Here is a 26,240-nt window from a genome sequence, read left to right on the forward strand (position 1 = left end):
TTTGTACGTGTTTTGGAGTTTGTACGTGTTTTGGAGTTTGTACGTGTTTTTACGTGTTTTGGAGTTTGTACATGCTTCAGAGTTCGTATGTGATTTGAAGTTTGTATGTGCTTTGTCTCTAGGGACCACTATAAATATACTTTTATTTATTCACGCCACATAAAATGTAATAAATAAATCATATAATACAAAAATCAACTATTCACATTTCAACTTTTACTAGTTAAATTTTCAGCTGTTTCCTTTTACAAATTTAAAGTGAAAACAACACAAAACACTGCAAACCACAATTAAATATAAATTATAATATGAAAACAAAAAGAAGATGCACATTCTCTGTCATATGGGCCCGCATGAATCCGCACTTTCTGAATCCTTTATCATCTGCAACCGAAAATAGTTGTGGATGATTACTATACCTTTCTAATGTGAAGTTATTGTCCCTGGCTCTCTTTCTCGCTCTCTCCCTCTGGCTCTGTTCCTGTGCTACTGAGTGTAACTACCGCCCCTCCCCCCTCTGCCCAGCGTAAAGCACAAGGCTCGCGTGCAGAGTGAAGCGGAAAAAAGTGCGAGACAGAGGGTGAGAGAAAGAAAAAAAAAAACCCACGAGCCGGCTCTCGTCGTTCACGTCAAAGAGCCGGCTCTTATCGTCGCGGCAGGTAAGACCCGCGGGGGAGGACTTTGTGTTTACATCAATGATGCCTGGTGCCGCGATGCTGTTGCGGTCTGCAAACACTGCTCACCAGTGCTGGAGTTCATGGTTATTAAGTGCCGGCCATTCTATCTACCGAGGGAATATACAGCCATACTACTGTGCGCTGTGTACATCCCTCCCTCCTCCAATGTCAACAACAGGAGTGAGGCACTGAATGAACTGTACCAGCACATCCAGTGAACAGCAGACAGCCCATCTATGGAGTTAAATCAGGGCCATAATGTTTGTGTAGTTAAAAGAAAAATTTGAAATCGAAAATATGTAAACTGAAAGCAAAAGTCACATTTTTAGAGTGAACTTTGAAAAAGAAAGAGTTGGATTTAAAATAAAATCAAACGTTTTGAATATTTGTATTATTTCTATGAGTAAACTTTATTTAAAAATTTTCAGTAATCTTCTTTTCATTATTATTATTTTTAAAAAATCTATTCAGTCTCAGATTACATTTTTTCAGATTCAGATCTTTTAAATTAATGTACAAAAAAAAATTCTTCAGGTTCGGATTTTTCTCTCAGCTTCAATTTTTTTTTTTCACTTTCAGATCTCTATTTTTCAGTTACAGACTTTTGGCCCTGTTTTGGCCTGGTGGGCGTGGCTACACAGAGAGGGGCGGGGAATCATGAGTGACAGCAGACCGCTGCAGGGTCAAGATGGTCCATTCTTCATGTTGCCTTCAGGAAACCTGGGAATGAACATAATTTATCAAACACCTCCTGCACTGTATTATTTGATAATGTTTAGAAAACATGTCATGCGTAACTGCTAAAACTCAGTTACTGAAGCTCTTTCAAGCAGTAATGTGTACAAATTACGCCGTAACTGATCAATTATGAGACGTTTTCCCAGCCACTACGTGAGAAGTGGTCATTTCCCATGCTCTCAAAGAAGCGCGCATTGTATCGAGTGGGGGCTGCTGTTAACTTGTCCCTCAGTGAACGATGGCGTCGTCTTCCAACAACACTGTTGGCGCGAACAATCAGGTGAGTGTTTAAGTTTGGAACAATTACACTGCAGTCTGTGAATACTACGAATTTAAGAAGTGGCTATTGTTACGGTTAATTTTTCGGCTATTCTGTTTTTTTATTTTATAACGTTTTTTGCTGAAATGCTAGCTCAACTGAAACGCCTCGCTATCATTTTCTGCTGAAACTTACGTCCTAGTTGATCTGTATGCTTGGAGAACAACAAAGTTACTTAAGTAACGTAAAATTCTTTGTATTTAATTTAGGAGCAGCTAAAGAGAGAGATGCTTCAGCGACTACTGCATAAAGTTTCCCGGGTCATGCACAGACAACCCCTCGATGTGGACTATTTGCAGTTTGTTATCGACCATGAGATGGTCCTTTTAAGATCTTTGTCCGATCAGGTTGAGATCCCTCAAACTATTATAAATGCTCTGATAGAGCTGTCAACTGTGCTCAATATGGAGGACGTCAATGAACAAACACCCTCGCAGATGTCAGTGTCAGAAGGACAGCTGGGACGTCCAAAGTACAATGTATCGCCTGTACAGCTCCAGACACTGACAGAAATGTTCTTATCAATCACCCAAATTGCAAAACTTCTTGGAATATCTGTGAGGACAGTGAAACGTCGTTTGCATGAATATGGCATTTCCATAAAGCAGTGCTACAGTACAACAAGTGATGAAGAGCTGGACAATTTAGTAAGATCTATAAAGACAAGAACACCTCATGTTGGATACAGGATGATGAAAGGGATGCTTCAAGCCATGGGCCACCATGTACAGTGGAAGAGAGTGTACTCGTCGATGCACCGTGTGGACTCTGCTGGTATTTTCTCAAGAATGACAAGGCTGGGATTTGTGGTCCGAAGGACATATTCAGTGCAAGGTCCTCTTTACTTGATGCATATAGACACAAACCATAAACTAATAAGGTAGGATGAAGTCTGACAATACTGCTAAATACTGAATTATGTTTTATACCTGTTAATGCCCTAGTTGTTGTTTTTTGTTGTTCTTTTTACAGATTTGGCCTGGTGATATTCGGAGGGATAGATGGGTACTCAAGAAAGGTGATTTTTCACTTTCAAAATTGAGCTGAAGGAGTTGTTAATTGAAAAGTGAAATACTTGTGTTTTGGTCTACCATAAAACTTACCATATACTGTAATATAGAGATCCTTCTGTAGAACAAAATGTTCCTAATCTGTTTATGTTTGTCAGTATTTGGTGACTATAAATGCTTGGTAAAGTAATACTTCAAGTTGCTAAAAGGATTTCTTTTTTTTACCCTTTGCATTTGGGTGAATAGTTGATTACAAGTACTGCTACATCTCATGGCAGCTAGGGAATTATGTAGCCTGCTTTTTTTCTTGTACTTATAAAATAAATGTACCAAGCTACAATACCTGATAAACATGTTTCTATCTTTAATTATAGTAACTTGACTTGACCAAGTTTCCACTTAATGATATTTACATCTCTAGATCATGTACCTGGGTGCTGCTGCCAACAACAGAGCATCAACTGCACTTGCTTTCTTCTTGGAGGCTGTACAAAAGTATGGCTTTCCATTGAGGTAAAATCTACACAAAATTAATTTTCACAATGATTGTGCAAATGTGTAAATATGATTCCCCCCCCCCCCCCTTGATTAGCAGTGTAATTATTTTGACATGCAATATGTAAACTGTAGCCTATATGATCAGTTGTTTATAAATCCCCATACACTTGTTTAAATGGTTCAAACATTTAGAATTCTTGAAAGGTGTGCTTATACAGAGCTGCACACTGTTGAATGACCAAAACGATAAACTTCTAATAACCAGTCTAAAGTAAAATTGTATTAAAAACACAAAGGCTGCAATAAATTTTAAGAGTGACATGTTTTTTTTAGATTTAAAACAAATTGTACTGTCGATGTTTAATTTTGTTTCAGAGTTCGAGGGGATCAAGGGGTGGAAAATGTTGGAATAGCAAGATGCATGTTCACCATCCGGGGCTGTGGAAGAGGAAGCTTTCTGTCAGGCAAGAGCGTTCACAACCAAAGGTATGTGTAGTATTTGTATAAATGTCCCATGGAAATCAGAAAAATGTTCTTATATATTTTTCAATTCAGTGAATTTCTGGGTAAAATTCTGAAAACGTTGCCATATTTTGATGTTGAACAGAATAGAGCGCTTGTGGCGAGATGTGTGGATGGCTGTTTCAAGCGTGCACTATGAAACCCTTCACAACCTCGAGGATGAAGGCCTTCTGGATCCAACTGATGGTGTCCACATGTTTTGTGCCCAACATACATTTCTTCCACGTCTGCAGAGGGATCTGGATGTCTTTAGACAGGGTTGGGATAACCACCCTCTAAGGACAGAGAGGAATCTGTCCCCACAACAACTGTGGACACTGGGACTCCACCAGAATCCAGTTGATACTCCAGACACAGTGGAGGTACTAAAACCAATCTAAATTATACAATCCCTCTTTAATCAAGTTTCAAAAAGTGCACTTGGAGATGTTGAAAAAAACACGGTGTGCTGTCACTGCAGACTATCAGCTTTAACTTGAGGGTATTTGCATCCAAATCAGTTAAGTTGTAGGAGTTACAGCAGTCTGCATGTTACCAAAAGTAATGACACAGAACATTAATCATAACTGAAACTGGATCGCAGAGACTTCAGCAGATGTTGGGCTTCATACCTGGTGATGCTCTGTCAGGCCTCTACTGCAACTGTCTTCACTTCCAGCTATTATTGAGGCATTTGCCCTTCAATTTTGTCTTCAGCAATGAAACACTGCTCCGTCAGATTCAGGTCAAGTGATTGACGTGGCCACTGCATAACATTCCACTTCTTTTAACTATTTTTTTTTTCTGCAGAATGCTTTAAGTGATTGTCCATCTGGACCATCAAGTGCTGCCTCATGAGTTTCGAAGCATTTGGCTGAATATGAGCAGATATATTGCCCAAAACACTTCAAAATTTATCCTGCTGTTTTTGTCAGGAGTTGCTTCACTAAATACAAGAATATCACATCCCTGGCCATGGAACATCAGAGAAGCCAATTGTTCCATTACTTTTGGTCCCTTAAGTGGAAGGCACATATGAAAGCAGTTCAAATACCTCTGCAGTTATAGCCAATCGTGTTAGTTTCATTTCAAATCCATTGCGTGGCATATAGAGCCAAAAGTAGAATTCCCATGTTGCAATATTTTTGGAGCTGACTGTTTGTCTTAATTTTCCCAACACTGTTTTTGAATAGTCATTTGAAATTTTTTTTTTTTTTTTTTTAAATCGTCACAGGAAATCGAGGATGCGTACTTGGATGTCAACTCTATTGGTGAGCTGGATGGGAGCAATCCTGGAGTAATTCTTCCATCTGTTGAATGTCCTCTATCTGAGGAGGACATGGCAAGACTAAGAGACACTGTCAATGTAACAAGGCCCTCTCAGTCACATGGCCGAGACATTTATTTGGATGTACTTAACTTTGTACTAACTCACCGTTCCTAGGCGGCAACATCTTTATTTTGAATTTTCAACCCAGAGAAGGTTCATGAATAGCTCAGACTTTTATTTGATGTGATATACATGTAAAATGAACCTGCCAGGAAATTTTTATGTGAACACTCAAACATCAAATTACAAACTACTTTTTTTTTGTCTCTGTCACATATTTTCAACAGTAAACCTGTATGTTTTTGTGTGCTTCATGCCACTCATTAAAGAACTCTGGCTGTCAATCTCCAAATTTGAAATGTGCTTCCTGAACATTAAATGGAAGGAGCAGCATTTTGAGTTACACCTCAAAACTATTGATAGACAATGCTATGCTTTACACATTGTTAAATTCCTGGCCAAGATGAAAAGCCTCCAGCAGAACCAGTCTGAATTGACTAAAGGACTTCATATGTTTCACAGGCAGGACAATGGTCTTAGCACAGGATGACACAACAGGATAGCAGATGCTGTGATTTCCAAAGTCAGCTTCACAATTGTGATTAAATTTTACCACCACAGCAAAGTCCTTCTTTTCTGAGGGCAGGAGAGGAACATGGCCTTGACCGGTGATCCATTGCAGAAACCTGGCAGGTGTGATAGATCTTGGGCCATCTTCGTCAGCTACATGTTCTTGACCTTCTGTTAGGATAAGAGTGAATTTTAAGACGTTTTGAAGAACCCTGGCCTTTTGGACAAAAAAAATATCTAAATATTTGAATTCGATACAAGTCTAACTTTTGTCACAAAAACCTTAGAATATAATTTTGGAATGTGACAACTATAAACTAGACAAAAATAACCATTTACCTTCTGACTCATAAAGCAAGTCCTGAATGAAGTTAACCAGGTCCAGCTCAACCTGATGCTTGGAGGTTCCCTTCTCACTCAGCTGAGGGTGAATGGACGCCATGACAAACTCGGCAGTAACCTATGATGATATTAGAAAGCAAAGCAACCCAGCGGCTTGATTACTTCAGGGCTGCAGTATTCGGGCCCTAGAACTTTTCCACAGTTTGTCACATTATAGCCACAAACATGAATATATTTTATTGGAATTCAACATAAAAGACCAATAAAAAGTGGTAAACAATAGAGAATTGTAACAAAATTCATCCATGATTCCAAACCTTTTTTTTTTTAACAATAAATAACTGAAAAGTGTGGTGTGTGTAATTATTCAGCCCCCTCAGTCAATACTTTTTAGGAACACCTTTTGCTGCAATTACAGCTCCCAGTCTTTTAGGGTATTTTTCTACCTGCTTTGCACATCTACAGACTGACATTCTTGCCCATTCTTCTTTGCCAAACTGCTCCAGCTCAGTCAGATTAGATAGACAGCGTTTGTGAACAGCAGTTTTCAGATCTTGCCACAGATTCTGGATTGGATTTAGATCTGGACATTGACTGGGCCGTTCTAACACATGGAAATGTTTTGTTTTTCTATTGTTGCCCTGGCTTTACTGTATGTTTAGCAATCATGAGGAAATGTCTATGTGCAACTCACTACACTGAGACCAAAGGGGGCTGAATAATTACACACACCACACTTTTCAGTTATTTATTTGTAATAAATATTTAGCATCATGTATGATTTTTGTTCCACTTCTCTAATGTACACCGCTTTGTGTAGGTGTTTCATTTAGAGTTCAAATAAAATAGATTCATATTTGTGTCTGTAAGGTAACAAAATGTGTAAATGTATGTCATACATACATGTAAAACTGAAAATAAGTTTGTACTCACTTTCACATCTCCCCCAAGGACGAAGAGAGGCTGGCAGATTTCTGGGTATTGCTTAATCAGCAGGTGGAGGCCATACAGCTGCAAACCCTCCTTGAGTTGTTCCAACATTGGCTGCAATCTAAGCACAGCATGGAGTGTAATGGCTCTGTGGGTACAAAAAAGAGATTAAACAACATCTTCAGATGCTATTTTTCTTACATTCATATGGAAAAATGAAAACATGTCACAGCATACCGGACAATCGGTTCCTTGTTTTGAACCGAGATGGCTCCAGTGAATCCACAGTTTAAAATCTCATCAGTAAGGCCCTGAAGTGACTGCTCAGTTGAAGATTCCACCTAAAAGTAATTTAACAGATGAAATTATATAGCTGCAATGTGTAATAAGGCAATATTTTTACTAGTTATACAGCACCTGGTCAATCAGTAACCGCAACTGTGAATCTGCCACTGTATTTTTATCCAGCTGTGTTGGGTTGATCTGCCCATTGCAGAGGTAACTGTAAGCCCACTGGCTGAAAAATGTAGGTGCAGGACCTCCTTGTGCCAAACTGACGGCCAGAATCTCACCAACAGTCCTACTTATACAAACAGCATGAGTGTATTGCTTATAGTGTAAAACATGACAGTTTTCACTTTCTTTAAAACAAACATGCCTGAAGAGTCCACTGTCAAAGTCAGTAAGGGAATAGCGTGGACTTTTTTGGTGTGGTGGTCCTTCAAAGAAACGAGTCTCGATTCCGGCGACCATTTCTATTGAGAGAAGGAAGTTATGAATTATCGGATGTAAAACATTCATTTAGAGCTGGGTGAAATAAGATTTTTTTCATATCACAGTATTTTTTTCATTTGAGGCAATACTGATATATACATATATATATATATATCATAATGTGTCTCACTGATTTTGAAGGCTTAACATGACAGATGTACTGAAGGAACATCATACATCTGTTCCAGATATGTAAAAATTCCATTCAAAATGAAAATATTGATTCAAAAAAGATGCCCTGCGATGGACTGGTGACCCATCCAGGTTGTACCCCACCTCTCGCCCTGTGACCGCTTGAGATAGGCACCAGCACTCCCCGTGACCCCACAAGGGATAAGCGGCCAAGAAAATGGATGGATGGATGATTCAAAAAATAAATCATAGTATACAGAAAGGTGTACTTGAGACAATAATATTGACACCTTTTATCAACACCAAACCAGTAAGCTCATAACACAACATAGTCACATCACAGCCATGCTATGGTTATAAAAAAAGACTATTTTCCCTGTGTTACCGATGTTTTGGTTTTCGACCTTGGTTTTCTCATTTTTGGTTTCGGCCAAGAACTTTCATATCAGTCCATCCCAAATTATAAACATGATTGATGTATAGTTTAGTAAAGGAGAAATATAGTCATATTTACAACACAACTGGAGCAGAGTTCACTTAGAAGATAATATATATATTACAGAAGTATAAAATTTAGGGATTGGTCATTTCTTCAACATAAATAATACGAACGGAAAAGTAATTGATCTCTTTAAGTTCACCTGTGAGAAATTCTTTTCGAAGGGCACCAGTGTCGATTCCTGCTTCCCCAAAGAAGGACACCTTCAACATGGCAGTGGGTGAATTTTTTTTTTGACGTTGCCACTGCAGAAGGCCTCTCTCCAGAATGTTTGTTCTTGAAATAAGGATGCTGAACTGCTTCTCCACATCAACTCTTTGACAAATCGCATCCAACACATCGTCGACACTAAAAAAATCCATAAATGAAAGAATAAACACTCTTTATTCAGTTCAGAGTATTAATAGTCATCTGTCTGTGTGATGTTTTTTACCTTTTCATATGGTCCTCTTGTACTATGTTCTCCTCAATTTCATCCATGTCTATTACATTTTTGCTTCTAATAAAAATAAAGAAAAAGTTGGTGTGTCAATGGGAAATTCTCAAGATGTTATATCCTATTTGTAATTTTAAAAGCCCTGCTTTTTCAACTACCTTTCTCCACATGTGCTTGCATGGATTTCAAGGAAATAAGGTTCAAATTTCAAGTTACAGATAGGACACTGAAGTTTCTAAAACAGAAATGAGAGTTAAAATATTGAATAGAATTCCATTGTAGTTATGTTAATGGTCTATACTCATTTCTATTAAGATATTACTTCTTCATCCAATTCCTCTGTGTCGGTGTGCTCTTCAGAAGGCTGCACGGACACTATTTGGACTTCGGTTTGACATGCCTATCATAATTAATAGACATATAACATTGATGATTAAGATAAAAAAAAAGTGGGACAATTTTTTTATTGCCATTTCAATGCAATGCAATTTCATTAAAATAAATGCATATATTGTTCTAAGATGTATGTACCTCTGTGTCCTCAGCTGAAGACCCAGACTCTGTGCACTCCTGCACATGAAGAGCCAAAATATGCAATGGCAGACTTACTTTGCATCTTTGGCATTGTGCTTTGGGCATATTTTTAAATTCAACTGCATCAGGAGGTAACGGAGTAAGGTCAAATTCTTGCTGTAAAGGTACTATATACAGCAAGTTTTTCCCATTTCCTGTCATACTGCGTATTAGGGTCCCTGTGTAACCTTCAGAATCAGGAGGGACCAGTGTCAGTTTCCTTTTACCCTGACCACCTGAAAAAAGTAGAGCCCAGATGTAGTTCACATAGGTGCAAATTATGGGACTGTCATGTAATAAACATTTGTTACCCCTACCTGTAGCCTTGTAGAGCAACCATCCTCCAGTCAGACCCTGCATTTTAGGATATTCACTTTGAAGAAGTCCAAATAACTGCAGAAGAAGATCAATATTGTGATGCCTGCAGACTTGATGATCTTTACAGAGACATATAAGTCTGAAAATCTATATATTTAGTGCTTTAACCTCTTCATGGTTCATGTCCCTGGACATTGTGAGATGTCTTTTACCCAGTCCTGCCTGTGCAAGCTGAAATTCCTCAGAGGAGGTAGGTGTTGTTTCTGCATTACAGTTCAGCAAGTATACATAGAAACTGAAAGGCTTCCATGATTTAAAAGGTGGTGTCACAGGGATCCTTGGATTATGCATCTTTCGTTTTCCAAGAAAACTTTTTTTTCCAAAGAAACCAGGGAAAGATCTGAACGGAATTAGAAAAATACATGAAAATGACAGCACAGTTATAACACACCAAAAAGGTTAAAAACTTTTTAAATACCGGTAATTTATTTTCATATTTAATTTAAAACCTTGCCATCTCTTGATCTACAGAGGGAGGTCCCTGTTCCTGCCTTACTCCCTGTGCTGCCTGGTGTTGTCCCTGAGAAAGATTCTGAGTGAGCACAGTAATAAGATTCTGTGCAGCAGCTTCCACTTTAGAATTGTAGTTCACATTCTAAAAAACACATATATAAAAAAAATTAATAGGTAAAACATAACAGAAATGATCAAATATGTTAAACATAGGGATGCACCGATACCGGTATCGGCCTCGAAACCAGATTTTCTAAAGTACTCGTTAAAACTCCCCCGATACCATGGTTTGAGAAATGTCTATGTTTGAGCGTCGTGTGAGAGGTTAATCACGTTTTTCTCTAAATAATTAGTTATTCTATAATATGTTACATACAACATGCTTTAGTTTTCATTTTAAATAAAAGTTCTAAATTCCATAATAGTCCCTTGTTTTAATGTAAAATCATATGACTATGTGACTGTAACTTGTACATTTAAATCATGTTTTTATTAAGTACTCGGTATCGGCATCAGCGTGTACTGAAATGCAAGTACTCGTACCCGTACTCGTTTTCCAAAAAAGTGGTATCGGTGCATCCCTAGTTAAACATAAATAAGTATGCATCAGCATGATAGTGTATAATGCTAGCACAAACAAAAATCTGGGAGACACTCAAGAATGTTTGCTTCCACTTAATTAATTCTTGTTTTTAATGGCCTTTCATTTTCTATGTGATGACCAGTGAATCACCAGTGCTGTTTTCACATGCTCTAAAGTAATAATTGCAAATAACATGTTGACATATCATCAAAAAAATTAATTGTATTAACAATAAATGTAAGTATATAGGGCTTGGCATTACGCTTTGAATTCTGGTATGTGGGAGCCATGTTAATTGTGTAAGAAATGTAAATAAACCATAGAAACAAACAGTACATCAGAGAAACCGGAACCAGATAATGGATGGATGAGAGTCTTGCAACATTGCCGTTGCCCAGGTGATGAAGACTGCATCCCAAGCCCGATTAGTTATGGAGTCTTTTAAAAATTTTTCCATATTTTTGGGGAAGGATCAAATTGTTAATATTACTTTACCTTTCGAAGTAAGTTTCAGCAGAAAATGATAGCGAGGCGTTTCAGTTGAGCTAGCATTTCAGCAAAAAACGTTATAAAATAAAAAAACAGAATAGCCGAAAAATTAACCGTAACAATAGCCACTTCTTAAATTCGTAGTATTCACAGACTGCAGTGTAATTGTTCCAAACTTAAACACTCACCTGATTGTTCGCGCCAACAGTGTTGTTGGAAGACGACGCCATCGTTCACTGAGGGACAAGTTAACAGCAGCCCCCACTCGATACAATGCGCGCTTCTTTGAGAGCATGGGAAATGACCACTTCTCACGTAGTGGCTGGGAAAACGTCTCATAATTGATCAGTTACGGCGTAATTTGTACACATTACTGCTTGAAAGAGCTTCAGTAACTGAGTTTTAGCAGTTACGCATGACATGTTTTCTAAACATTATCAAATAATACAGTGCAGGAGGTGTTTGATAAATTATGTTCATTCCCAGGTTTCCTGAAGGCAACATGAAGAATGGACCATCTTGACCCTGCAGCGGTCTGCTGTCACTCATGATTCCCCGCCCCTCTCTGTGTAGCCACGCCCACCAGGCCAAAACAGGGCCAAAAGTCTGTAACTGAAAAATAGAGATCTGAAAGTGAAAAAAAAAAATTGAAGCTGAGAGAAAAATCCGAACCTGAAGAATTTTTTTTTGTACATTAATTTAAAAGATCTGAATCTGAAAAAATGTAATCTGAGACTGAATAGATTTTTTAAAAATAATAATAATGAAAAGAAGATTACTGAAAATTTTTAAATAAAGTTTACTCATAGAAATAATACAAATATTCAAAACGTTTGATTTTATTTTAAATCCAACTCTTTCTTTTTCAAAGTTCACTCTAAAAATGTGACTTTTGCTTTCAGTTTACATATTTTCGATTTCAAATTTTTCTTTTAACTACACAAACATTATGGCCCTGATTTAACTCCATACCCATCCTGATTCTTTTCTCATCCTGGCTGGGGATTTCAATCATGCAGACTTAAAGTGCGTGTTTCCAAAAATACAACAACACATTGACTTTCCAACAAGGGGAAACAACACACTGGACTTTGTTTACACCACCCAGAGAGGAGCTTACAAAGCTTTTCCCCTCCCCTACCTTGGCGCCTCAGACCATATCACTGTCATGCTAATGCCTGCCTACAGACCGCTCGTTAAAGTTACCAAACTGGTTCGTAAGCAGATAAAAGTGTGGCCAGAAGGGTCTTCAGAGGCTTTACAGGACTGCTTCAACACCACAGACTGGAACATGTTTAAGCAGGCTGCCACCTATAACAACACCACTGACCTCCAGGAGTACGCAGAGACTGTTACTGCCTACATCAACAAGTGTATTGAGGATGTAACAGTCACAAAAACCATAACTGTCCGGGCCAATCAAAAACCATGGATGACAGGAGAGGTCTACAGGCTGCTGAAAGCTCGGAATGTTGCCTTCAGAGATGGAGACGAGGCAAGCCTGAGGACAGCTAGGGCCAACCTTTCCCGTGGCATCAGAGAGGCTAAGAGACAGTACTCCAGGAAAATATCCCATCACTTCAAAGACAGCAGAGACTCACGGAGCCTGTGGCGGGGCATTCAGACCATCACAGATTACAAGCCCCCACCACAGACCTGTGATAGCACTATCCCCCTGCTGAACGAGCTGAACACTTTCTTTGCTCGCTTTGAAGTCCAAAACAGCACCACTGCACAGAAGACCCCACCCCCTCCTGGTGACCAGGTGATGACTCTGTCCCCGGACAGCGTGAGGAGATCCCTCAGCAGGATCAATGCACGTAAAGCTCCGGGTCCTGTCAACATTCCTGGTCGTGTACTGAGAGACTGTGCAGTGGAACTCACTGATGTCTTCACAGACATCTTCAACATATCACTCATCCAGGCTGCACTCCACTCGGCACTCACACACCTGGACAAAAAAGACTCATATGTTCGAATGCTGTTCATAGATTTCAGTTCAGCATTCAACACTATAATCCCCCAACAGCTCACTCAAAAACTGGTCCAGCTGGGGCTCAACACCTCACTGTGCAACTGGCTGTTGGATTTCCTCACCGGAAGACCTCAAGCAGTACGGGTCGGCAGTAATACATCCAGCACCATCATTTTAAACACGGGGGCCCCGCAGGGATGTGTGCTGAGCCCCCTCCTCTTCACTCTGCTGACCCATGACTGCACTCCATCATACAGCTCCAACCTCTTCATCAAGTTTGCGGATGACACAACGGTGGTGGGTCTCATTAGCAACAGGGATGAGACCGACTACAGAAGTGAGGTGAGACGCCTGGCCACGTGGTGTGCTGACAACAATCTCTCTCTGAATGTGGAGAAGACGAAGGAGATTGTTGTGGACTTCAGGAGAATGCACACCCAACATGCTCCTCTGACCATTGACGGAGCGTCTGTGGAGAGAGTGAGCAGCACCAAGTTCTTGGGTGTGCACATCACAGAGGATCTCTCCTGGACGTACAACACCACAGCACTGGCCAAGAAATCACAGCAGCGTCTCTTCTTTCTCCGCAAACTAAGAAGAGCAGGAGCACCAGCCCCCATCATGTACACTTTCTACAGAGGCACCATCGAGAGCATCCTGTCGAGCTGCATCACTGTGTGGTTTGGAGCCTGCAATGCGTCCTGCCATAGAACCCTCCAACGCATAGTGAGGGCTGCAGAGAGGATCATTGGTGTCTCTCTCCCCTCCCTCCAGGACATTTACAGCACCCGTCTCACTAAAAAAGCCCTTTGCATAGTGGCTGATCCCACGCACCCAATGCAAAGCTTCTTCAAGCTGCTGCCGTCAGGGAGGAGACTGCGGAGTCTCCAGGCCAGGACCAGCAGGCTGAAGGACAGCTTCATCCATCAGGCTGTCAGGAAGCTTAACTCCCTCCCGATTCTGCCCCCTCTCCCCTCTCTCCTCCACGGTCTCACTGAACTCTGTCACACACACACAAACACACACACTCTCTGACTCACTCACTGGCCTGCACCAGTTACCAGTCCTTTGTGGAGCATTGGACTGCCATTACCTCATAAGACTTTGTTGTTACACTATCTCTTACCGTACATTACCAAATCTCAGGCACTACTCTGCCTGGTTTACACTCAATGTCATTTACCCATTCTATTGTATATTGTATAGCTTTCTTGTAATATGTAAAATTGTATTGTATTTATTTATTTAAATTTTTACTTTTTAATTATTTTACTTGCATTTTTAATCACTCTCATATTTAAATGTTCATTTGCTATTTTATCTAGGGATTGAGAGTAACGTAGTTTCTATTCTCTGTATGTCCTGTACATGTGGCAGAATTGACAATAAAGTTGACTTTGACTTTGATACATTTCAACAAATATGTCTTTGTTCTAAACTGTTTGCTTTCCTGTTTCACACTGAGATACAGACACCGACATCTGCACTTTAGCTCAAATTAAGATATTGATAACTGTTATTAAGCATTATTATCCAGAAATATAAATTATTGTAGTACAAATGATCAGGATTTTATACAACAGCTTCTTTAAAACATTTTGAAAATATGCTCATTAAGATTTTTTTTAATTTATAGTACTTCCTTCTTCTCAACATTATAAATGGACTGTTTCTTATACAGAGCTTTGTTACTCTACTTGACCTCTCAAAGCACTTCACACAACTTGTCTTTATTATATATCTATAATAAATAGTTCAGCTCCCTGGCCTCCCTCAACCCGGATACCGAACAGCTGTTGATGCATATCACCAGACAGTTTGACAGCATTACTGTGGACCAGCATTTCCTCTCCACCTCCTCCATACACTGATGGAGGCAGGAAAATGACTCTGGATTGAAATCAATCAGATCAGACTGATCTCTGTGTGTTTCCGCACTAAAACTTTCATTTGTTCACTCCTAAAATATGTCGTCTGACTGCTCAGACTGAGTCAGAGTAAGTGTATTGTTGGGTGTTGCTTCTACCTGGAAGGATGCGGGACTCCACCTGAAGGTGGACAAGTGGGAGGAGGTAGATTTTTAGATGAGTTTCTGTTTTACTTTGTTAATAAAATGAACCCACTAAGATGAAGAAAGTGAAATTAGACAAGTTTAATCTGTCATCACAAAATGGCATGACTTTGTGTCTTTCTACAAATTCATAATTATCAATAAAGTCTCCTGAAAATGACTCTGATTTATTATCTCAGGATAACTTGGTAAAAGAACATACTTTTAATGGGCGACATTCAAAGTGGTCTAAACAGTTCCTAAGGTCTGAAGAACAGCTGTAAACGTGGACGTTTCCATGCTGCTCCTGAATGCAGCACACAGCAAACTTTCCAGTCTAAGTTTCACATGACTTTTCTCAAGTGCATAACGGTGAAGTTTTTACTGCCATAAACAACTTTTAATTTTTTTTACTTTATTTAATTCAGTTCAGTTAATATATAATTTTACACAGTAATGCAGTTTTGAAAGAGCAGATTCTCAGCTTTTGTGTTCAAGCAGTTGTGCAGAAATAACATTAAACTGTTACATTACTGTTATATACTGTGAACCTCCCAAAATGAACATAGAGAGATATAAACTTGTTTCCATGGTGCCATTAAAAAAATCATAAAAAAGTTTTGTTTTTTTACAGTGTTTGTAGTCCCGATCAGGCAGACATGGTTTATTTGACTATATTATAGTGAAACACTGGGTTAAAGGTGAGGAGTAAATGTGTTTTTAAATTAGATTTAATAACAGTAAGTGAAGTAGCCAGACATCAACGGAAAATCATTCCACAATTTTGGAGCTGCAGCTCTGAAGGCTCTGACCTTACATTGAGTCTTTGGAACAAGCAAAAACATCTGGACTGCTGACCTGAGAGATACAAAGGTACATGAGCTCCCACAGATAAAATAGGGTACAACCATGAACAGACTTAGAGACAAATGAAAGGATCTTAACATGGATTCAGAAACAAACAAAATTTTTGAAGGTAAGCTGACACTGAAGTAAGGTGTTCTTTGCTTGCACCAGATAAAAATTAAGCAGCAGTGTTTTGTACCAACTGTGGTTGAGCAACAGACTCCTAGCTTATTCTACTTAAAAATTCACTAATCGAGACGAAACGTAACAAAAGACTGTGTTAAGCACATTAAGCTTATTGTATAAGCCTCAAACATTCATACCCTTTCCTCCATAATTAAAGAATATGTAAGTTGCAAAACCTAAACCTTTTAGATTTGCTTAAAATAAAAGACATTAACTATTCAGAAATGTTGTCCACCGTTTTGTCCCTTTGAGACATTTTATTCCATGGATAAGATCAGAGACTCTTTAAACCCTCAGTCTCTGCTCAGTCATCAGTTCATTAGTCTGTAAAAAACATTGTCCTTTTAGAGCAGGTATGCTCATGTAAAGGTTAACATCGCCACACAAGACACAATGAGAAGCAAAAATAATCACAAATGAACATAAATAAGTTCTCATAATCTGATATCAGAGTCAGAGTCCTTATATATCAAACATGCAGTGAACTCAGCCTCTTGTAAGTTGGTTGGAAATTCTCAGGTGTAAAGATCTGAACCACTTTAACAGGATCAGATTATTGTGTCCAGGAGATCAGGTCTAAGTCAGTCTGGTCATGGTCAGCAGAGGTGAAGACCTACAGAGCAGGAAGCAGACTGATCCTGGCTTTTCATGTTTTCATTTAAGAAGGAATCAGATTTATTCAGCAAAATAGACAAATGCGTTTAAAAAAGGATGAACAGAGTAAAACATTAATAACCTGGTAAGTAATCAGTCACACACATACTATTACACACTCAGACATGAGGAAGTGTTCAGTAAACATTTCTCGGCTGACAGTTGATGATGGAGGAGGCACAGAAACTGATGGAGCTGATAGATCAGAACAGGAAGTGAGAATTTTTCATTTACTTAACATAAAGTAAATCTGATGCATAATCTGAATTAACATATAAATCAAATAAATGGATGTGTGTTACTCTTTATGCAGCTCTGTTAAATAACACGTTTTGCTGTTGATACTTGAGAGAGATCAGCTATGCTGCAAACTGAAACTATGCTGCATGCAGTTTCTAGTTTTTCTAGTTTAAACTTCCATGAAGAACGTTTCCTTGGCAGTAAACACCAAACTTAAAAAACATTTTTGCTTCTCACGAACATGATGGAAAAAAGAGGAGAACTAATGCTAATTTTAAGGACCAGCTCAGGATCACTACTTCTCACCTGTGTTCATGGCATAAACATTATAGGGATATTACAGAAACTGCTGCAGTTTACAATATAGTTTTGGTAACATTTAGTTATGTCTGTGTCCCTGAATTCATTTAATTCTAATCTGAAGAACTTTGTCATGTCTGCAGATGAATGATGGTCTAGTAATTGTCACAGTTTTCTTTGTATGTTTCTTATTTTTTGATATGTTATTAGTTTTTGTGTTATTTCCTATCTGTCTTTAGTTTGGGTTGTTATTGTTTATTGTTCCTTGGTTTTCTATGTTTTGGGGTTTTGGTATTTATCATCATGTATTTAGGTCTGTTAAGTTTGTGTTGCCATGCTTAGTTTTAGTGTTCCTGTTTTATTTTGACAGTGTCTTGTGTTCCTTGTTCATTATAGTTAGCTTTCCTTTCTTGTTCCTGTCATTAGGGTTATGTCTGTCAGCTGTTCCCCCATGTGTCTCCACTTCCACTGATCACCTCATGTGTGTATTTAAGTCTTCTGTTTTCTGCTTGTCATTGTCGGTTCGTCTGTTTATTTGACCTCAGTCTTAGTTACGGTTTTCGTCTGTTATGTACAGAGATGGGCAGTAACGCGTTACTTGTAACGCGTTACTGTAATCCGATTACTTTTTTCGAGTAACGAGTAAAGTAAGGGATTACTATGGCAAAAACGGTAATTAGATTACCGTTACTTTCCCGTAGGAACGCTGCGTTACTGCGTTACTAAAACCGTGATTTTTTTTGCGAGAATGTCTCATGACAGTGACGTAAGCGAGTGCGACGTTTGTGACAACAGCTGTGTGCAGATCAACAATGGATCATATATCGAGTGTGGGAGAGAGTATGAGCGTGCAGCGTTTAAAGCGTGGAAGTACTGACCTTACTTTGAGTTTGATTCCATAAAAAGTGACAAAAACATTAGCGTCCGTTGTGCGTGGGAAGAAAACTTCTTTTTACAGCGAAAAAAACCCCTAAACTTCCAAGCAAGCACCGAGTGCGCAACGACGTAATGGGAAATTCACAGAGCTGCCATATCCTTCCACTGACTGCTGCGGCACACCTGCACCAGGGTAAACCTCCGCCTACCCTGCTCCTGCTTTACAGGTGAAAATAGAGCAAAAGGACCGCTGAGTCTTTGACTTTATTTATTTTCTGCTGTGTTTTACTTGCATCTATTTGAAAGACTGAGTGTAAACACACAAAAAAAAAATTTATGTGCTGGAATGTGCAGAAAATAGGTTTAAATATTAAACAAATTTCTTCCAGTCAGTGAATGTTGCATATAATTACATTTTTGCTTGATGCATAAAGTTAAAAGATTAAAACTAATAAAACAAGTTTTAAAAAGAGACTTTTCCATTTGATTACATTTTGTATGATGGATTATGTAGAAAAAGTAGAATTGGGCTGACAGATCTATCGCTTTATCACCTCTTCAGGTTGTAAATCGTGTTTTTAAAAAGTAACTAAGTAACTAAGTAACTAAGTAATTAATTACTTTTGAAAATAAGTAATCAGTAAAGTAACGGGATTACTTTTTTGGGGAAGTAATCAGTAATTAGTTACTGATTACTTTTTTCAAGTAACTTGACCAACACTGGTTATGTATTATTAGTCTTAGTCATGGATTTGCTTGTTATTTTCCACCACAGTCATAGTTTCGGTTTTGGTCTCAGTACCGTTTAGTATTTTGTTTCTTAGTGTCTTGTCAGTTTACTTTGGTTTCCTGGTTTACTTCTGCCGTCATCTAATAAAGGATCACTTTTCTGTTCAAACTTCAACTCCTCGTCCTCATCTGCTTTTGGGTCCTGTTTCCATTACACACCGGCGCACCCCGCCGTGACAGTAATAAAGTCTATTACTTCTGATGGTATTATAGGTACTCTTGGTGTGCCTGACAGTTTTACCTTGGGCTTCCTTCTCTCACCCCAGCTGGTCTCAGCAGATGGCCATGGCTCCCTGAGCCTGGTTCTGCTGGAGGTTTCTTCCTGTTAAGGGAAGTTGTTAGTACCTCCAGCACTAAATCAGTTCACTATGAGAAGTAGTTTTCTAAGATATTGTCAGATTAGGGAACTCTTATGTGAAAGGGCACACCAAATATTAGTAACCACCACTGAAAAGACTCACCTCTGCTTTTGAGCCCAGATCTAAAAATGTCTAAAATCAGCTGGTTCATAGACCTCAGATTCATATTGAAACTGACAGGCTGTAAAAGTTTCATGTCATTTTATGGAAATGTGTGAAAATACTGTAACAGGTACTGGAGCAAATGACTTACTCCAGTGAATAATTAAGTAACGTACTGGATTACTTTTAAGAAAAAACATCCAGTAATGTGTAATACATTACTTTGTTTTTGAGTAACCACCCTAACGCATCATGTGAACTTTACTCTGACTCAGTCTGAGCAGTCAGACGGCATATTTTTGGAGTGAACACATGAAGGTGTGGCCCACACACACACACACACACACACACGTACACACACACACACACACACACACACACACACACACACACACACACGTACACACTGTCTGTTACACGCTTTGACATAATATCTGGTTGGAATCCTTCTCTAAAGCTCGATGCTCATGTGAACACTGTGCTAAGAAAGTTGACATGACTCTCAAAGTTCAAGCCTCTTCTGTCCAAATGCAACCTCGAAATATTAATGTACAATAACTTTCCTTATGTAGATATTATTTTCAGGTACAGGATTTTAAACATGCTGAAAATGTTCATGCGTTTGTGAAAGATATTTTCATCTATTCTTCTCTATTTTCTTTGCATACACTGACCCTGAACTGAGCTGGAGCTTCTCTGCTTCTTTTTATTTTACCGTCACTCCAGTAAAACCCGAATATCGACTTCTTAACAAGAGACTGATTTTATCTGATTGTTTCCAGTTAAAGTAACGATCATTGTTTCATCAGGTTAATGATCAGTGTCTAAAGTCTCACACATATTCATTTAAACCATTTATCACAGTAACAAATGTTTCAGTGCAGAGATACTAACTGTTAACCTGAGTGGATTCAGTTCATCAATAATCTATAATCATGTGTCTTCAAACACAATAGTGATCAAAGTTTGTCCTGAAATAAGAGCTGAACATCGGGTCCAAACATCACACAGCAGAAACAGTCAAATTTTTAAAGGAGGAAACAAACAAACTTACAGTGTCTTCAAACACACACACCAACAACAAGCTCCACTCCACACCTGGAGACTAAACACGGACAAGTGAGTGAAGCGGGACTCCACCTGAAGCAGCACAGGTGGGAGGAGCTGAGCAGAAGCAGCAGCCGAGTTGATTTAACAACATCCTAGGAGTTCTTGACAAAGAGACTGATGTGAAAAGTGAAGCCTCTTTCGTGTGTCTTTTCCCTTTTTCTTTCCTCTTCTGATTTCCTCTGAAGTCCACTCAGAGGAAATGGGAACAGTCATTTTTGTTTTTACTTTCTTGCTTCATTCAACTCCTTTGAACTGCCATGAAATTTCTCACTAACCAACAGGTTCAGGAGACACTGCTTCACTTCACAAAGCCTTCTCTGACGTCTTGTGCAGACATGATCCCAGAAAGAAATCAAATCAAATTTACTGTCATTCTGTGTCTCTACATAAATAGAAAACACTTATTTGGAGTAAACCTATCACTGTTGGTATCAGTGTGAGTGTCAGCAATCAAAGGAAGGTGCGTTCACACTGAGCTTTGATTTCAGTGGAGGTGGACATATTTAAATATCATCATGATATGTGAGAACTAAGTAGAAGTATTTGTGGTTAAGACCGACTTCAGGTCTATGAAGAAGGATCACTTTCATTGGGGTACATCATAATGACAACCTATCTTGCACACTGTGAATAATCAGGAGTCAGAGCTTAAGACTGCCCTCCTCACCCTGATGTCCTTCAGCTGTGTAAACATAAACAAACTAAAGTTGTCACGGTCACGGTCCCTCACCGGCTGATTCCGTGTTGGGCAACATGTGTCCTTGTGCTCTCTCTCTCTCTCTCCCTCTTTCTCAGGTCACACCTGTGCTCATCATCACACCTGGCGCTGGTTACCACTATCAGAAGGGCTTTTTAAGATGGCAGACCTACACTACTCGTCGCTGGAACGTTGAGTCATCCGCGTTAGTGCCTCAGCAATCTGCCTAAGTCTGTGAGTTTCCTTGTGATCTAGTGCTAATTGGATTTTCTGTGTGTGTGCGTAGATTCCCCCCGGACCCGTCCCTGTACCCCCGAGTGAGCGAGAGGAGCGACTGGAGTGGGAAAAGAGTGGGACTGTTGGCTGAAAGAGCAGAGTGTGGTTTTGGACCCTTCCCCCCTGGAGCCCCGGACACCTTCCCCAAGCACCTTGTATATACATAATCACCCGGTGACACCACTGTAAATAAACGCATTGTCAGTTTCTGCAAAGGTCTCCTGGTCTGCGCCTGAGTCCGTTTACAAAACCGTGTCAAAAGTGACCTTAAAGTGAAACGGGGACTCAGGGGTTGGTAAGGATTGTGGTGTGTTGCATGTGCGGCTGGCAGCTTGTGAGCTGCATGCGTGGTAGATAAAATGGCTCAAAACAACACTCTCTGGACCCGCCGTGTCTCATTCACACCACAGTGGTGCCGAAACCCAGGAAGTCGCACGGCGGGCCTACAACCGATCCTGAGGAAGGAACTGGCCCAGAGGGTTCCCGAAATGGCATCTACCCAGCGGGAGCAGGTGGCGGAGGTGCGCCGCCAACAGGAAGAGCTGTGGAAGGAGAGCGAATGCCACCTGGGAAGGATGGCGGAGCTGCCGGCACTGCTGCAGGCCTGGGCGACCTCGCCGCCACCCCAACTGGGGTATCCTGATTGTGGGAAATAATCTTATTAACAACCTGATTCATGTTTTTTCCTGGATGACTACATGCTTCTATTCATCCATGACTAGCATGACCTGGATGACTGAGAAGCTCCAGTTTCTTTGTGAAGACTCTGACCACTGAAGCATTTAAGCATGAAAGGGCTCTTAACTCGAGGATGAACCAGTGTGATGCTCATCTTTTTATACTTGCACTGACATCACTCATTTTTATGCTCTGCTTATTTGTGTTCAAGCTTTTTGTCATGGTCGTCTTGAAAGGTGCTCTATAAATAAAATGTGACTTTACTTTGACTTCATGTCCACACGTTACAGACAGATGTTTAAACTGCATCTGGAGCTACATTAATACTACCAGCCTGTCATGGAAACACACCATTTGCTCCCATTTCTCTGGTTGGATCCACAAGAAATGCCAAAGATAAAAGCTGCCATGCATCAAAGTGTCTCTGTGACAGAAACAGAAACAAAGCCACCTCTTTCCACCTTTACTTTCTCCTCTTTCCTTTACTCCTTCTTTGTCTCCTCTGTGCTCATTAATTTTTTTTAAACTTCCTATTCTCTCCTTTCCTCTCTCCCTCTATCTCACTTCATCCTTCAATCTGGCTTCCTTTGATCAGTCCCATGTCTCCTCCTCCCTTGTCCTTCTCTCCTTCCTTAGAGTCTTCCTCGATGAAATGAGACAATTTTCATGTTTACTTTGAACATAAAATATAAGATTTACATGTTTTTAGTAAATTATTTTATTTGACCGACACTTTTTCATCTCACATTTTTAGTACAATTTAAATAAAGTTTTAAAATAGCTTTTAATTTCCTGTTTTATTTTGAAAATCACAGCCAGTGATGTAATGTTTTTAAATGAATGTTAAATACTTGCTTTGTTATTTGTTTAGTAAAGTTCATTATCTGTATTTCTATAAAAGCACCCTTTTCTCATTTTAAAAAAATATTCTCATTTATAAAAATATTCTAATTCCTCTATTCAGTTTTATTTATACAAGCGCAAATAAAAACACGCACTGTTTTTTGTGTGAAGAAATCAAACATGAGCTGAAGAAACAGTAAAGTCCCTAAGGACAAACTGTTAAAGGAGGAAACAAAGCAAACTTACAGTTTCTTCAAACACACCAATAACAAGCTCCATTTACTTCCTTATAGTTTAGCTGCTTCCTGCAAAGAGCAGGAATTCACCTGAGTGGAGACAGATTTTCACAATAAGACTACTCTGTAACTAATGTAACTTCACACTGACGGTTTGTGACTGCTTGTCTTTGTGGTGACAGAATTTAAATAACTTGGTGTCACTTCTTTCCTGTTTCCCTGAGCAGATTCCGCTCTGACTCATATAATCAAACTAGTAAATATCAACCATCATATTAAAGGAGTCCTCATTTTATTATATAAATCAACAGGAATGTGACACTGATCAAAGAAGCTCCTTTTAATGGCTGCCATTTAAAGCTATTACAGGTCATGTTAAATGCAGTACTTGTGAGACAGCTCTTGTTTTTACCAGTGTGTGTATGGCAGCAAAAACAAGAACTGGATTCACCTTAATACATTTGTTTCACTGTGTTGTGTCCTCCACTTCATGTTTTCATTCACATACAATTCCTGTGTTTGTTTGTTTGCGTATTGTTATGTAACATGTCAGTTCAATGAAACTGAATGCTAATGGCTGCTGGGCGGGGCCATCTGCTGGACCGGTTGGGGTGAGAGAAGGAAGACAGGATAAAGACATGCTGTGGAAGAGAGACAGAGGTTAATAATAGATATGATTCAATGCAGAGAGGTCTGTTAACACATAGTGAGTGAAGAAGAAATACACAGTGCATCATGGGAATCCCAAACAGCCTACACCTATTACAGCAATCATTTGCAGTCGGGTGGTCGGGCTGTCCACAGACACACTCGGACGTTTAGCTCTCCGTTCCTCCTTCACGTTCTTCATATATCCATGTTGGAGAAATTAAGTAAATAAGTAAATACGTAAGTATATAAATAAGTAAATACCGGGGCTGAATGCCCTTTGTGTTCATTGGTTAACCTCTGTCCTGAAATGCCACTGGCGTGCTCTCCTGCTCTCTATGAAAATTTTTTTAACTCATTTTATTCGTAAAGTTTTACATCTTAAGTCCTCACTCCCCTCAGTGTCGAGTTTTATTCCCACCCCTGGTTGTTCATCATCATTTCAACAGTTTGAGCCGGTGTCACTCCATACTCTCAAGCGACTTATTGACCAATCAAAGAACACCTCTCCTGCTTATGATATCCTTCCATCTCGTTTAGTTAAGGATTGCTTCAGCGTAATTAGACCCAGCATCCTATCTCTAATGAATATATCTCTACTTGCAGGCTCTGTTCCTTAAGCCTTCAAACGCGCTGTTGTCCAGCCTGTTCTTTAAAAAAGGAACCTTGATCATAACGATCTTGGGAACTATAGGCCGATCTCTAACCTTCCATTCCTGTCCAAAACACTGGAGAGGATAGTTCTTTCACAACTCCAGCCACATTTGGATGCGAATGCCATTTATGATAAATTTCAGTCCACTTACAAACCCTGTTAAAGTACTGAAACGGCCTTGCTCAGAGTCCTCAATGATCTCCTTCTGATTGCTGACTCCGGACGCTCTTCAGTCTTGGTCCTAGTAGATCTATCCTCGGCCTTTGATATGGTAGATCATAACATCCTATTAGCAAGGCTTGAACATGCAGTTGGCATTGGAGGTGCCGCCCTAGATTGGTTTAAGTCATACCTCTCTAATTGGTCCTTCTCGATCAATTTTGACCCTTATTTCTCCTCTGCTGCACCTGTCTCCTGCAGCGTGCCTCAAGGATCTGTCCTTGGCCCCCTGCTCTTCTCACTGTATATGCTCCCCTTAGGCGCAATCTTTGAGAAGTATAACATCGCACATCATTGTTATGCTGACATACAGATGTATTTCAAGCTAACTGATGATCCCTCTATGTCTTTGTACGGCTTTCGCGACTGCATGCGTGAGGTCAAAAATTGGCTCGCAGGTAACTCTCTTATTCTAAACGACAGGAAAACGGAAATTATCGTCTTTGACAGTAGAGTCCCCCGTAGCCAACTCCATGACGCCCTCGGTTCCTTTAACAGTTCCCTCACTGACACTGTTAGTGACCTGGGTGTATTTTTGGATAGCTCTTTTAAGTTCGATAAACAAGTGTCCTCTGTTGTTAAATCTTGTTTCCATCAATTGCGTCTTATTAGCCAGACATTATGTTCCACATAGGGACCTTGGAAAGCTTATCCACGCCTTTGTGACATCTAGGTTGGATTATTGCAAGTCACTGTACTTCGGTCTTAACTCTACTCTCCTCCATAGACTCCAAATTGTTCAGAACGCAGCTGGTTGTCTCCTTACTGGTAGTGGGCGGCGTGTCTCTATCACCCCTGTCCTTGCTGATCTGCATTGGCTTCCCGTTAAGTACTGCATTCAATTCAAAATCCTGCTGCTTACCATCCATCCATCCATCCATCCATCCATCTTCATCCGCTTATCCGAGGTCGGGTCGCGGGGGTAGCAGCCTAAGCAAAGAGGTCCAGACCTCCCTCTCCCCAGCCACCTCCTCCAGCTTGTCCGGGGGAATACCAAGGCGTTCCCAGGCCAGCCGAGAGATATAATCTCTCCAGCGTGTCCTGGGTCTGCCCCGGGGCCTCCTCCCGGTGGGACATGCCTGGAACACCTCGCCCAGGAGGCGCCCAGGGGGCATCCTTGCCAGATGCCCGAACCACCTCAGCTGGCTCCTTTCGATGTGGAGCAGCAGCTGCTCTACTCTAAGCCCCTCCCGGATGGCCGAACTTCTCACCCTATCTCTAAGGGAGAGGCCAGCCACCCTTCGGAGGAAGCTCATTTCCGCCGCTTGT

The 26,240-nt window shown here is 40.0% G+C and overlaps 3 protein-coding genes across 4 annotated transcripts in view; 1 reads left to right on the forward strand and 2 right to left on the reverse strand.

Moving 5' to 3' along the window:
• Window positions 1-20,720, reverse strand: part of LOC146712584 (protein NLRC3-like) — a 45,711-nt gene extending 24,991 nt beyond the window's left edge. The window contains exon 1 of the mRNA XM_085452090.1: window positions 20,664-20,720. The gene's annotated coding sequence lies outside the window, so the exon portion shown is untranslated. The remainder of the gene's footprint in view (window positions 1-20,663) is intronic.
• LOC146712585 (uncharacterized) lies at window positions 919-5,466 on the forward strand. The gene is made up of 7 exons (XM_085452154.1): window positions 919-1,695; window positions 1,944-2,614; window positions 2,707-2,752; window positions 3,166-3,257; window positions 3,618-3,728; window positions 3,850-4,126; window positions 4,978-5,466. Exons 1-7 carry the CDS (start codon window positions 1,654-1,656, stop codon window positions 5,185-5,187), a joined length of 1,449 nt encoding a protein of 482 aa, XP_085308280.1. The 5' UTR covers window positions 919-1,653; the 3' UTR covers window positions 5,188-5,466.
• Window positions 5,431-11,500, reverse strand: LOC146712586 (uncharacterized). Of its 2 annotated transcripts, XM_085452102.1 has the most exons (14): window positions 11,421-11,500; window positions 10,157-10,302; window positions 9,816-10,047; window positions 9,647-9,722; window positions 9,288-9,565; window positions 9,079-9,156; window positions 8,915-8,991; window positions 8,754-8,819; window positions 8,463-8,668; window positions 7,333-7,670; window positions 7,153-7,256; window positions 6,919-7,063; window positions 5,983-6,103; window positions 5,431-5,814 (listed from the first exon to the last, which is right to left on the reverse strand). In XM_085452102.1, exons 1-14 carry the CDS (start codon window positions 11,460-11,462, stop codon window positions 5,510-5,512), a joined length of 2,214 nt encoding a protein of 737 aa, XP_085308228.1. In that variant the 5' UTR covers window positions 11,463-11,500; the 3' UTR covers window positions 5,431-5,509. The 2 variants fall into 2 exon arrangements, with proteins under 2 accessions (XP_085308228.1, XP_085308227.1); XM_085452101.1 differs by having other exon boundaries at window positions 9,288-9,722.
• Window positions 20,721-26,240: the final 5,520 nt, after the last annotated feature.

This window comes from Copadichromis virginalis, linkage group LG3, assembly GCF_057382275.1.
Source record: "Copadichromis virginalis isolate Kocher_CV1m ecotype Utaka linkage group LG3, C_Virginalis_male_GT1.1, whole genome shotgun sequence".
NCBI classification, from domain to species: Eukaryota; Metazoa; Chordata; class Actinopteri; order Cichliformes; family Cichlidae; genus Copadichromis; species Copadichromis virginalis.

What these genes read in the sequence shown, in the direction of transcription:
- LOC146712585 (XM_085452154.1), top strand. Translation starts at nt 1,654, where the DNA reads ATGGCGTCGTCTTCCAACAACACTGTTGGCGCGAACAATCAG. An exon ending in ACAAACCATAAACTAATAAG is followed by an intron (nt 2,615 to 2,706) that starts GTAGGATGAAGT and finishes TTCTTTTTACAG; the next exon opens with ATTTGGCCTGGTGATATTCG. An exon ending in TAGATGGGTACTCAAGAAAG is followed by an intron (nt 2,753 to 3,165) that starts GTGATTTTTCAC and finishes TTACATCTCTAG; the next exon opens with ATCATGTACCTGGGTGCTGC.
- LOC146712586 (XM_085452101.1), bottom strand. Translation starts at nt 11,462, where the DNA reads ATGGCGTCGTCTTCCAACAACACTGTTGGCGCGAACAATCAG. An exon ending in GCAAGCACATGTGGAGAAAG is followed by an intron (nt 8,820 to 8,914) that starts GTAGTTGAAAAA and finishes TATTTTTATTAG; the next exon opens with AAGCAAAAATGTAATAGACA. An exon ending in CAAGAGGACCATATGAAAAG is followed by an intron (nt 8,669 to 8,753) that starts GTAAAAAACATC and finishes GGATTTTTTTAG; the next exon opens with TGTCGACGATGTGTTGGATG.